General features: G+C 40.6%; 2 protein-coding genes across 5 annotated transcripts in view; both read left to right on the plus strand.

Annotated features, from left to right (window-relative positions):
- LOC135105971 (superkiller complex protein 2-like) overlaps window positions 1-3,105 on the plus strand; it is a 7,455-nt gene extending 4,350 nt beyond the window's left edge. For all 4 annotated transcript variants that reach the window (XM_064014709.1, XM_064014707.1, XM_064014708.1 and 1 more), the window contains exon 2: window positions 1-3,105. This exon is cut by the window's left edge and continues 813 nt beyond it. In XM_064014709.1, the coding sequence (XP_063870779.1) occupies window positions 1-2,830 (2,830 nt within the window). In that variant the 3' untranslated portion in view covers window positions 2,831-3,105.
- Window positions 1-13,443, plus strand: part of LOC135105975 (origin recognition complex subunit 5-like) — a 16,364-nt gene extending 2,921 nt beyond the window's left edge. Inside the window, exons 2-12 of the mRNA XM_064014713.1 lie at window positions 4,161-4,253; window positions 5,547-5,718; window positions 6,021-6,139; window positions 6,571-6,760; window positions 7,135-7,265; window positions 8,181-8,320; window positions 8,569-8,671; window positions 9,124-9,255; window positions 9,686-9,808; window positions 10,358-10,470; window positions 12,831-13,443. Of these exons, the coding sequence (XP_063870783.1) occupies window positions 4,197-4,253; window positions 5,547-5,718; window positions 6,021-6,139; window positions 6,571-6,760; window positions 7,135-7,265; window positions 8,181-8,320; window positions 8,569-8,671; window positions 9,124-9,255; window positions 9,686-9,808; window positions 10,358-10,470; window positions 12,831-12,876 (1,326 nt within the window). The 5' untranslated portion in view covers window positions 4,161-4,196 and the 3' untranslated portion in view covers window positions 12,877-13,443. The remainder of the gene's footprint in view (window positions 1-4,160; window positions 4,254-5,546; window positions 5,719-6,020; window positions 6,140-6,570; window positions 6,761-7,134; window positions 7,266-8,180; window positions 8,321-8,568; window positions 8,672-9,123; window positions 9,256-9,685; window positions 9,809-10,357; window positions 10,471-12,830) is intronic.
- Window positions 13,444-13,724: the final 281 nt, after the last annotated feature.

The following is a 13,724-nucleotide window of genomic DNA, read 5'->3' on the forward strand; positions in this document are numbered from 1 at the left end:
TCGAGTGCCCAACCCTGCCTGTAGTTATCCCTTTGAGTTAGACACCTTCCAAAAGCAGGCTGTCCTGCATCTAGAGCAGCAAGACTGTGTCTTTGTTGCAGCACACACTTCTGCTGGCAAGACTGTTGTGGCAGAGTATGCAGTGGCCCTGTCACTTAAACACATGACACGAGCAGTCTACACTTCTCCCATCAAAGCCTTGTCCAACCAGAAGTACCGTGACTTCAAGATCAAGTTTGAGGATGTGGGTCTTCTCACAGGAGACATCCAAATTAATCCCAAAGCTTCTTGCCTCATCATGACTACAGAGATCTTGCAGTCAATGCTGTATAATGGCAGTGACCTGATCCGTGATCTAGAGTGGGTCATCTTTGATGAGGTACACTACATCAACAATGCTGAGCGAGGTCATGTGTGGGAAGAGGTGCTCATAATGCTGCCAGCCACTGTCAGCATTGTACTATTATCAGCCACTGTTCCCAACACCATTGAGTTTGCCGATTGGATTGGTCGCATCAAGAAACGCAAAATTTATGTCATCAGCACAAGCCAGCGTCCAGTCCCCCTGGAGCACTTCCTCTATACTGGCACTGGTGGACGCTCCAAGGATGACCGCTTCCTGTTGGTGGATGCAAGAGGCACTTTTATCACCAAAGGCTACAATGATGCATTAGCAGCAAAAAGTGACATGAAGAAGAGCCAGCAGATGCAGGGAGGTCGTCATGGCCGCCAACACCTTGGGGAAAAGCAGGAAAAAAATCTTTGGATAGGGCTGCTGGACCACCTGGTGCGTCGTGATCTGTTGCCAGTGGTGGCCTTCACTCTCTCCAAGAAGCGGTGTGACAGCAATGCTCAACTGCTGTTGAGCCAGGACCTCACCACCAGCCGGGAGAAAGGCGAGATCCATGCCTTCATTCGTCGCTGCACTGATCGTCTGCAGGGATCAGATAAGAAACTGCCACAAGTGCTTTACATGCGCACACTTCTCTTACAGGGCATCGGTGTGCATCACAGTGGTATTCTGCCCATTCTGAAGGAGGTGGTGGAAATGCTCTTTGCCAAGGGCTTGGTGAAACTGTTGTTTGCCACTGAGACCTTTGCCATGGGTGTCAACATGCCAGCTCGCAGTGTTGTTTTTGATTCCATCAGAAAGCATGATGGGATGGCCTTTAGGGATCTGGTGCCCAGCGAATACATTCAGATGGCAGGACGTGCTGGCCGCCGTGGTCTAGACACCACTGGTACAGTCATAGTGTTGTGCAAGACTGAGGTGCCAGAGATGGCTGACCTGCACCGCATGATGCTGGGCAAACCATCCAAGCTGGAATCCCAGTTCAAGTTGACTTACTCCATGATGCTAAGAATTCTGCGTGTGGAGAGCATCACCGTTGAGGACATCATGAAACGCTCCTTCTCTGAGGCTGTGCAGATGGCCAACCAGAGTAAATATAAGGAAGAATTGCAGCAGACAAAGGCCCGGCTGGCTAATGAACCTGATTTCTCATGCCTTGTCTGTAAAGACATGAAGGAGTACTATGCTGCTGCTCGGGATTACACCAAGCAGCGCCGGCAGGTGTATGCTTCTGTGATGGTCTTCCCTGGTGTGATGAAGGCCATGGCACCAGGCCGGCTTCTACTGTTGAGCAATGGCCAATACCAGCAGCGCCTAGCTTGCCTTCTCAAAGTAGATACACGAGACCAAAACAAGCTGACTGTCTTTGTTTTAAAGGGTAAAGCAGAAACAGAGAACCCTTCACAAGAAGAGGTCCAGAAAAAAGAACTGTTGGCTGCCAGCCATGACAGCTTTGAGGTACTGGAGGACACCACAGGCCACACTACCTTAGAAGTTCCCCCAAGTAGTGTGGCTGCGATCCTTGCTAAAATCCTCAAGATTAGTGCTGACAAAGTCATAGATAATATCAAGAAGCGTCAGATTCCACGCTTCAGAGATGACCCGCCCTCTCAGTCAGTCCAGGATCTGATCAATCACATGCAGCGTCTGAATGTGTCTCGTGGTGAGGAGCTGCCCCACTTCAACCTGCTGATGGACTTGGGTGTGAGAGAGATGGGGGCTGTTGCCCAGATCCGCACCCTTGATACTTTGCGGTCCAAGGTGAGGGAAAGAGCATGCATGGAGTGCCCCATGTTTCAGGAACACTTTGAACAGGCATTTGTGCGGCTCAACTTGGAGGAGAAGGCAGGACGCCTCACATTCCTCATGTCAGAGGAGGCACTGCAGCTACATCCTGAGTACAAGATGAGAACCCAAGTGTTACGTCAGATGGGATACATTGAACAGAACAACACTGTCACTTTGAAGGGACGTGTGGCCTGTGAAATGGGTAGCCATGAACTGATGGTGACAGAGCTGGTAATGGAGAATGTATTTGGAGAGAGTCCTGCTGAAGTGATTGCAGCACTGCTGTCCAGCATGGTCTTCCAGCAGCGCAACTGTAGCGACCCATCTCTCACTCCAGAGCTGAAGAAGGGTGTTAAGCAATTCAAGGAAGTGGCACGGAACATTGGCAGAGTCCAGAAGGACTGTGGCTTGCTGGAGCCTGTTGAGGACTTTGTGGACCAATTCAATTTTGGTCTGACAGAGGTGGTATATCAGTGGGCCTGTGGGATGCCCTTCAACAAGATCATGGAGCTAACAGATGTTCAGGAGGGTGTCACTGTCAAATGCATCCAGCGTCTGGATGAAGTGCTCAAAGACGTTAAGAATGCTGCCCATATCATCGGTGATCCCAACCTGCGGGAGAAGATGGAGGCGGCCTCAACAGCCATTAAGAGAGACATTGTGTTTACCCCTAGCCTGTACACACAGTGAAGAGCAAGATGGATAGCCTTAGCTGCCTTATGCACACACACACACACACACACACACACATACACACACACATATGTGTAAGCAGCATTATGAAGAACATGCATATTTATTTGTCAAATGACACATTAATAACTGTGCTGATAGACATAACTAAGAAAATCTATATAAATATTGAAGTCACTGCATTAACTAATTCCGTGACAGCATTGTAGTAACTTATTTATGTAATTATCTATATACCAGGCTGTAATCCTAATAATAAATTATCAGCAGAATTTTTTTCTTTGTAATTGATTACCTGAAGTGAACAAACATGCATTTGTAAGTTAGGGATGTGAGTTTATCCGTATGCATCAATTGAGAAGCTGAATAGAGGAATAGAGAGTTGCTTGTAAATTTGCCCCAAATCTTTACTTGTTGTCTTGATTCCTTACTCCAGCTTGTGTAACCTGTGGCTATACACAACATTTAGTGAGTAATAGAAAGGGAATGTGATGAGAAGAAAATTAGTCACCTCAGTCTTCTTGGCTGTGGATGAATTCAGTCTATGTGCCACAAAATGAGTTAAAATTATTTAAGGGGCACAGGAACATCAACTAATCTTCTGTGTTGCACAGAATCTGATACTGACTTTTCATGTCTGTCATCATAAGTGTTGAGACAAGTGTTATTTCCACCATCAGCCAGCAAGATTCCATAAAGCTCTCCAAATGTGATGGTGCTGACAGTGAACCACAATGGTGTTGCTCATCATGGAGTGCAAGTAGAAGCTGGGGCAGATGACTGGTTGCTTAATATTTAAAGATGTGCTCAGTTAGCAGAAAAGTTCCTTTATTTTGTGGTTTGTGACTGACCATTAGCCAGAATCAAATGCCGTGATTTTATTTGGATGAATATAACATCCATTTTTTTGTTTTTTTTTTGTTTGTGTATAATGTAGTAAAAGTATTTGCAAACACATTTTGAAGAAAAGTGCATCAAAGAAATGACCGGTGAAACTACACTGAAGCTGCTTGAGCACGATATTCAAATAATACACTTTGGTACATTACAGTTCTAAGTGACTGTGACCATTTATGGCATTACTGTACTTAACTGTTATGTACCACTGAGTAGTGAGACTCACAGAGTGTGCATGTGTAGGGACCAACAGGGCTATTAATAAGTGTTTGGCTTAGTGGGCACTTCACGTGTAAGGTAAGACTAGGTGATTAAGGAAATATTATTATTGTTCATATCCCTAAATGCTTGCCTGCCCATTATATTACTTCTTATGGGTCTTTTGGTGCTTCCATTCTTGCTGACCCTTACTGCCTCCTGCTCCTCACAGAAGCCTCAGTGTTGTGTCCTTGGCAAGTGAGCAGAGATGGAAGTGTGTGGCCGTGATGCACAGGTGAAGCTGTTGACTGGCCTCCTAGGACAGGTGTGGTTATTGCTTCTCAGTGTGTGTGTGTGTGTGTGTAGCTTGGGAATGATGAGATGGCTTATCTAGTTTGTCTGTAGTAGGAGCAGTAATACTTGCAAGTAGTGATGGTGGCTAGCTCTATTTGAGAGAAAAGTAATTTAAAACAAAGATGAGTAAAGAACTTTAGATTTAGTCCTTGACATGAATAGAAGTTCTATATTGTATCAGCTGATCTGCTTCAATGTACACAATCTAATACTTCCTCAAGGGTAGAATCACAAATGATAACACAAAATAGCTAAAGGAGAAAATAACAGGTATGCAGATTTTAGTGAATGAAAATTCTGCAGTAAGTCTGCAGGTGAAGTTATAACATATAACTGTAAGTTCAGAAGAGCAGAAGTTAAAATTACAGTAGTAGACAAGATAAAGAGCAATATTTTATTGAAATGTGGGAGGCTTGAGATTGTCAGGTAAAGGCAGGTATTCATGAGGTGAGAAGCTTTTGATTTTTTTCAAGTTCAGTTTCACTGGAGGCTCCTCTCTCCTATAAAGTGTACAAGTTGTACACTTTATACATGAAGGGATCATAAGGAGACTGAAAATGTGATTCTGATGAGATGTGAGAGCAATGCTGAGAAACATGGTGAGCGATGGAGTGACTGGTGTGCTTGGAGTGCATCAGAGTGGGGGGGGGTACTGGTTAGATGTTTGCTAAAAGAGCAAGTTAATCTTGAAATTAGCTCAAAATTTCTTTTTTTTTTATATTCTTTAGTGACACCATGAATAAAATGGCAAGGCAATTATTTATTTTTGTTTGTGTGAGTAAAATGTCAAAGCAATTATTTATTTTATTAGACAGTATTTGAAAAAAAAGTCTTAAGTGCATAATGTCCTTTGTAAGCTTGTCATATAAGCTGCAGTCTCACCACCTACACAACTGTCAGTGGTGTGGCAGAGCTGTGGCTGCCTCCTCAAAGAGGTTTGCCAGTTCAGGAATGGAATGCACAGTGAAGGGAACACAACACAAGCATGTGCAGTCATTCTTTCTGCATGCCCATGTTACTTCAAGTAATCAACCCTCACACATGGTGCAACTGAATCCTAAAATCTCACAAAATATGCTGTGGATTAAAGAAATGGATTACATGGGCATTGTGGATTACATTGCAGTTTTCTTATTATGGGTCCATCCCACAATAAATAAAGTGCATGTTATTGAATCCCTTCTTTATATTTGTAGGTGAAAATGTATCAATTAAAGAGTAACCATAGTGAATAAGCACTCAGCTTTGCCACCCAATGCTGCAGGAGGGAACCTTGATGCCCAGCAGTGTGTTCCTGCATGGGCACAGTGGCACCGGCAAGACTCTGGTGGCACGGCACGTCCTGCAGTGCCTGGGTGTCCTCATGAGTCACATCAACTGCATTGAGGTGTACTGTCCTCAGGTGCTGTTTGAGGCAGTGCTGTCCCAGCTTACTGGTGAGTCTATAAAAGCCAAGCTTTTAAACAGTAAATGCAACCTAGATACTTTTCATTAATTACTTGAGTGGAAGAAAGATGTTATGCTAAAGTAAGGAGATGCTGTCATTGACCTTATTGCCTTGACTTTTGCTGGCTAGTCTGTCAAAAGTGTAATGGATCTCTGCTCATGCTCTGAGAAGACATCCTTATGAGGTGCTGATGGGGCTTACAAAGCTTGGAAGATATTCTCTTTTAGGCTGGTATTTATGATGACAACATTTCCTCCTATTGTGCCCTTCAGAGTGTGTGTATCCTTGCAGGCAGTGTTCCTTCACTTACCACTGGCCAGTCATCCTCCATCTCCTGTGACAGCCTTGGCGAGTTTGTGCATCACCTGGCCACTGTCAGTCACACTTTGGGTCAGCCACGTATGGCTATTGTGAGTGGTCCTCCATTAATACTGCCTGCTGTGTGTTATCTGTCAATAAAGGCACAAAACCATGCAAATGCATGCACATAAAACTAAATTAGATAGTAGTAAATATAGAGGTAGAACAACACTTGAGGAAATTACTAGATTAGAATGAAAAAGGTTATATTAAGGAAAAAGCAACATATTTTTTCCTTAAGTTTTATATGTAAGAGGAGGCTGAGCAAGCACCACAGATGCTTTGAAAAACAGGCCTACTTAATTGTTGCATAGAAAAAAATAAGGTAAAAGATTCCTTTTTCACTACAGTATTTCATCCTAAGTGTTGCTTCTCCACTAGTGTCATCATCCTCATTGTCATTACTACACTACTGCTAGCAACCTCAGTGTTGTTACTTCACTTTTTTTTGTCAATGTTGTGACAGCCCTTCCTCCACCAGATGCTGGAGCACAGTGAGCGCCTGAGGGACTGTGCCGCCAACATCTTGCCAGGTCTGTGTCGCCTTCAGGAACTCACTCCAGATGTCAATATAACTGTCATCTTCATGTCTACTCTTTCACTGGAAAAATTTCGCATCTCGACAGGATTCATGGAGCCACTGGTGGTCCACTTTCCCCAGTACAGCAAAGGTTAGGTGCTGGATGTGGGGAAGAGTGAGTGCCACTCCTGCCACTCACTTGCCGTGTTATACGTGGCACATTGGAGTGTGGGAGTAAGAGTTGAAGGTGTACCATAAGTTATAACAAGTATGAGAAGTTGGTGGATATATGGGATTATGCCTTTAAAAATCACTCTTATTAGATATGCATAACCTGTAGAAAAATAGCAATTAGGTAAATAGTGACTGATGAAGCACTTATTTTCTCATACTAATGAAGCATTTCTGTTTTTCTTCCTCAGACTAATGAAGTACAGCACACTTCTTTTTGTTCCCCAGACTAATAAAGTACATCTGCTTTTTTGTTCCTCAGACTAATAAAGTACACTTACTTTTGTCTTTCAGATGAACTACTGAAAATTTTGGAGAAGCTTAGGCCACCAACTACCTCAGAAGAGTTTTTCAAGAACTACATTAGTCTTGTGCTGAGTGTGTTTTATCATGCCACAAGAGACCTAGCTGAACTTATGCACCAGGTTTGTTTGTTACTAGTTCTTTTGCTTGATTTCTTTATTTTCCTGTGAATATTATAAGATAGAGACTGAAGCAAGACTGACTGTTATGTGATGATACAATGACTTGGCATGCATGTATAAGAATAATTTCAACTCCCAGCTTGAACTCATTGTACCAGCTTTTTTCATCTCACATAGGTTTGAAAGGGATTGTGCAATGAGTCAGTCACAATGTGATGCCAAGTTAGGCTCATATTAGTTATGTACTAGTCAACATTTTATCAACTTATGTTCAGATCTGCTGTTGGGAACACTTTGGAAAGTAATTTTATAGCAAATTTCAGCTATTAAAATACTGAGAAGACTAAGAGAAGTTTTACTGTACTACAAATATCTGTGTGAGAGACTACTTTGAAACTGAAAGTAAATAGTGAGATCACTAACATACTCCCACTGTGTTCGTTGCTGGATGTGAAGGGTAACTAAGAGGGACAACAAGGGGACCGGAGATACTTCGCTTCATGGAAAGGAGTTTTTACTAGTATTACTAATAAGAATATAGCATTAAAAGTTTACATGATCAGCCAGGTAGTGTGGTGACCCAGGCTGCACCATAAACAAGTCACTGCATTCATGAGCTTCATATTTGCACCATTTTTTAAACTTGTGACACAAGCAAAGTTATATTATTACTGGTAATAACAACAGTATTTCAGCAATAGAATTAGTTAACAAGCAGCCATGTAACATTTTGAGAAGATTGGTTAAAATCTGAAATTCATTTCAAGTTCAGGTCTATTTCAAAATTTGGCAAAAAAAATTGTATATGTTTGTTGGACAAGAGTGCTTCATTGACGCTAGGAAAGAATTGTACCTCCAATGCATTCTTTTATTTCCTTTCTTTCAAATGTCTCTCCTCCATATACACTCCTGTAGGTGCAGCAACACTTTGAGGTGTACCGTGAGCCGGTGGTGCAAGGGGAAGTGGAGGAAGACGATGTTCGGCGACTGTGGAGGAACATTGAACCTCACCTGAAGAAAGCCATGAGCACAGTGTATCTACGGGAGGTGTCACGGTGAGGCTGACCCTCCTTCATTTTGTATAGTGATGTATCAGTCAATCATTTCTGTGTTATCATACTCATGGAAGGTGCAAGGATTTAAAATGAGGGTGAGTGGAGCCTAAAACTTCTCTCCTCAAATCAGATCTAGTCATCTTTACCAGTTGTGTTTTTTTTATTCTTTTTTTATGTGCCCAAACCATCATAATACTCCCTGCTTCTCATCACTACTTCTTCACATCTAATGAAGTAATTGTTTTCAGCACACATTACGACAAGATGCAGAAGCTGATTGAGACCAATACTAAGGATTTGCTGCCTTCAGAATCTATAGGACTGGATTCTTTTTCCAGCAAGACTGCCATGGTGAGTGTGCCAGCTAACTTACACGGCTGGCAGGCACATCATGACTTGAGTTTGTTATTTACTCTTGGAAAAAAATGATGGTGCTAAGACATTTAAACTATCTAAGAATCTTTTAGTGATATCTCTGAACCTAAATAACTTTTTTTATTATTGTTCTTTCATCTGAATTTTTTTCCTTCCTCTTAATTGCCCTGATCTCATTATCTGTTTCTTTCATTGTTTGCTGTTTGAGTCAGGCTTATATTGCACTCTCAATATCTGCTTTAATTTAACTTGTTTCAGAGTCATGGGTCATCCCTGTTGGCATCATTCCCACATCAGCTTATTTCAGGCACAATACTTCTGTATGAGACTTCAATTGCCTTGCATCATATATCATCTAGTCTTCTCAACATGAACTCATGACTATTTGCTTGGTTGTTCCTGTAAGGTACTGTGACTTTCTTATGTAGGTGGAGCTGCCACTGTACTCCCGGTACTTGCTTGTTGCTGCACATCTCGCCTCCTACAACCCAGCACGCACTGACCGTCGGTTCTTCATGAAGCATCACGGCAAGCAGCGCAAGACTCAAGCCAGCATCAAAGTGAGCTGCATCTGTCTTTTGCCTTGCTATAGTAGTGGGATTGGTTTTTGAAGTGCTGATGTTTACACATTCTAATGTCATCTATAATGAAACCTTAATGTAAAAACATGCCTTTTATCTATATTTGAATTAACTAACATAGACTGTAATATCAAATGATATGATTGCAATGGTAGAAAATCCAGGCAAATTGTAGATACACACTTGATATGAATACATACATACATATCTATATCCATCTATTTACCTATTTCTTGGTATGTATGCATCTCTCTCTCTCTCTCTCTCTCTCTCTCTCTCTCTCTCTCTCTCTCTCTCTCTCTCTCTCTCTCTCTCTCTCTCTCTCTCTCTCTCTCTCTCTCTCTCTCTCTCTCTATATATATATATATATATATATATATATATATATATCAAGAGGCTAATTTTACAGGCCAAGGAACGTTGCAGCAGCCACCTGGTGGGCCCCAAGTCTTTCCCTCTGGACCGTCTGATGGCCATCTTCTACTCCATTGTTGAGGAGGAGATCACCCCAACAGCAAGCCTCTTCACCCAGGTGAGGGGAACCCAAGAGAAGTCTTTGATGGTGGAACAGAATATCACCAGGAATCCAAGTGGCTGAAATTATTTACTGTGGTGTATGAAGATTGGCTGGTAAAGGTTATGAAGTGTCAGTGACAGAATAGCATATCAGATAAATAAGAAATGTGCAATCACTGAGGGGTCAAACATAGCATTCTAAGGTAGTCTACCCTCATGGAAAGAATAGTACAAAGTGAGATGATAAGACATTAGGTATTGGAGTATGGGATATGCAGCTGGTACAAGATGATGACCTCCATTGAAAAAAGGGGAAAAATAGTGAAAAAGAACTACAACATTCAAGAAAGGGAAAGGCAGGAAACTCTTCCATTTTGGTAACTATTGGAGGGAGTTCTTAGGAGCAAACATAGGATGTACATAGATAAGATAATTTTGTATTTTTCTTTTATGAACTCATCAAATTTCTCTCTTGTTTCCCTTTCCTATCTTTGGTTTGGTGTTTCTCCATTAGTGCTTCCTTCTTCCCTGCTCCTTTCCCTCACCAGCTCCTTTCTGTCCCCAGCTCTCCACGCTGCTGTCCTTGCAGCTGCTCATCCCCAGTGGTGGTGATGACGCCCTGCAGAATCCCAAGTATAAGTGTGTTGCCCCTCACGAGGTGGTGCACAGTGTTTGCAAGTACGTGTCTGTCTGCTCGTGTGTCTGTGTTTTTATGCTTTTATTCGTAGAATTATAATGTACTGAATATGAGTCATCTGAATTGTTATGCACTAAATTTGAATCAAGCTGTGATGTCATGTTTGCTACTAAATATTTAGTCTTGAAATCATTGGCATTCCAGATTTGCACCAGTTTGGCCCACAGTCCATTCCATTGTCACAAATTTACATTCCAATTTTTATAAAGCCTCTTTTACTTCCTGTTAGTAAAATATTTTCATCTGAAAAATAATGATCAGCTTCCATCTTCATTATCTATAATGTTTAACCAATGTTTCTCTTATTATTGCATCCATAAAGGATGAAACATTGAAGGTGACAGATATTACACACTCTATGGCTTTCCTTCATTGATCATATTCATGAATTTATAGAAATATTCAATCAGCCCTTCATTTTATGCTATTCCTTTGAATTCCTCTTTCCTTCAGTGCTTCCTTTCATTAAAGAGGTCTGTTTGAACATTGCTTTGATGAGGTCAGTGTTTTCTTACCTTTTCTTCATTTTTCTTTTCAAGATAAATTCATTTGCATTCAGCATGTCAGCATAGCAATTGACAAAATTATAAAACAGTTTTGTTCAGTCAAGTGTAACTATAATCATTTAAAAATTTGAGGAAAATATGAAAATAAGTATGAAAATACACTTTTTTTCAAAGTAAAGTTGCATAACCAGAAATGTACATAATGGTTGCACAGTCAGTGACATGTGATTAGAACTCCTGCTAATGTAAGCATCACATTGCACAAACTGGCAACCTGCTCCTCCTCGGTCTGAAAATATCTACTGGGAGAAAATAACTACATGGCAATTTAGGTCAGTCTCTCATATGTTTTTGAAAGCATAACAGATTCAGTGTCTGACATATTGACATAAGAGAAAGTTATGTTTTGTGACTGGTCCTTGCTTCAGCTAACAAAACAGTTGTGTTTGTTTTAAACAAAGTGTTGTACTGAGGTGATGTGATGCCTGGAAAATACACAGGCCATGATTAGATAGTACAAATGTTGGAGTTTCACTAGAATGGTAAAATAAATTGAAAAATAAACCTCATAACTATTGGCAGTGAAAAGACTGTGAGTGTGTTAGTGAAGAAATGCACCGATGAGGGACACCAGGATGTGCCTCACCACAAACATGGTGGTGAGCCATCCCAAAATTTTAACATCTTGAATGGTATCAAGAGACAGATAAAGGTACATCCTCCTCAGCTTACAACAAAACAACTAAAAAAACAAACATTTTGGGATGGCCCACCATCATGTTTGTGGTGAGGCACATCCTGGCATCCCTCATTGCTCCATTTCTTCACCAACGCACTCAAAGTCTTTTCACTGCCAATAGTTACGCTGTGTATTTTTCAATTTGTTTCACCATTCTAGTGAAACTCTAACATTCATATTATGTAATCATGGCTTGTCTATTTTCCAGGCATCACACATCACCTCAATACAACACTTGTTTAAAACAATCACAGCCATTTTGTTAGCCAAAGCAAGGAACGGTCAATAAGTCAGACACTGAATCTGTTACTCTGTGCCTTCAAAGACATATGAGGGACTAACCCAAGTTGACGTGTAATTAGTTTCTCTGGGCTGATTCCTTCAGACTGAAGAGGAGCGAGTTGCTAATTTGCCCAATGTGACACTCACGTCAGAAGGAGTTCTAATTGCAAGTGACACTGACTGTAATTACAATGTTGAGGAAAAGAGCTTTTTAAAAGATCTAAAATTGTTTCAGATTCACTCTTTAATATTCAAGGTCTTGCATTATTCTGTTGTCTTTTTCAAATTACAGTGACATGGAAACCGACAAAGGCACATTTGATTATTAAAGTCACGACCAAGCAAGTCTCATTGTTCAGAGGCCACTAGTCATATCTCATTCCAATATCTGTCTTTTATATCCTTGTTGAAGCCAGCTGTGCAGCACATATTACATGGAAATAAATTAACTAAGTGGGGCATGTACATGGTGCACACACAATTTGTCCCAGACTCTCTCTTGCCCTAGGAATGTATTTTTTACTGCTTGTCTGTCTGAAAACCCTACCTATGGTTTTCTGAGTGAACAAAAGATATAGCATAAAAAAAAATAAATAAATAAATAGATAAAATAAAATAAAAAAATACACCTAGTCAGGAACCTCTTAGTTGTAAGCTAAGGACACAAATCATTACACCATACAGAAGACAGTGCTAACAGACATTGTGAATCCTCTTATTAAGGACTGACTTAACCTGCTGTTTGACACACATTGCCTTAATTACAAAGACATCTTGTCTTTCTTTCTTGATGCTGAGACACAGTTTATTCCAGGAGCATCAACTTTGACTTGTCTCGCTACACATACGGTCAAGCCTGAGGACATCACCAACCACAGAGTGCATCTGTTGGCAGACAGACAGCCTGTTCCTGCTAAGTTGCTGTAACATGAATAAGGGAAGGAGAGGGCCAGGAGACTGTTCTGGAAATGTGGTTGGCTGCATTGTTTGTTGAGGAAGGAAACATCTCAATAGCATTTTCACACAGGTGGAGGCCATACAATTCTCATTATATTACAATTAAGAAGAAATTTAATAATATTTTGTTCATAATAAACAGTAGAATCTAACAAATTGTTGTAAAGTTCTTAATTTGTGTGACTTCAATATATCACATTGATAATTTTGTAGAAGAAAAGTAACATGGTTTTGTTGGAGCATTTTAAAAATTTCCTTGGTGTCTAATGTCAAATACTTAAGAGTTTTCTGTTAGGGAGCCAGTGCCTTTTAATGGAACATCTTTGCTCATCAGCAAGTGCCAGCATGTTTCACAATTATAATTAACAAAATATTTTAGATAGGCATCTCTTTTTATGTAATATAAGTACAAATTTATTTAAGAATGTATTTTGTTAAGATGAAATAAAGATGTACTTTCATGAGGTTCATTATAGACATTTTTTTTATCTCTTGAAATATAAATGAGATTGGATAAAATGATATGCAAAAAAACAAAAAAATTGGAAGAGAAGAAAAAACAAAAGCAAGACAGTAAATTCTGCTACAGAAGAGATGACTGGAGAGTTCTGACAGAAAGAAGGATCAGTTTTGTTGTGACAGTGTTTATATTTGTCTTCAACTTTTGCATGGGTATCTGCAGAATTTTTGTGTAAGGAAGGCAAAATAAATTGAATGATACCTGTATGAGGCCCATTTCAGCTTTTTCTGG

The sequence above is a fragment of the Scylla paramamosain genome, chromosome 12, assembly GCF_035594125.1.
Source record: "Scylla paramamosain isolate STU-SP2022 chromosome 12, ASM3559412v1, whole genome shotgun sequence".
NCBI lineage: Eukaryota > Metazoa > Arthropoda > Malacostraca > Decapoda > Portunidae > Scylla > Scylla paramamosain.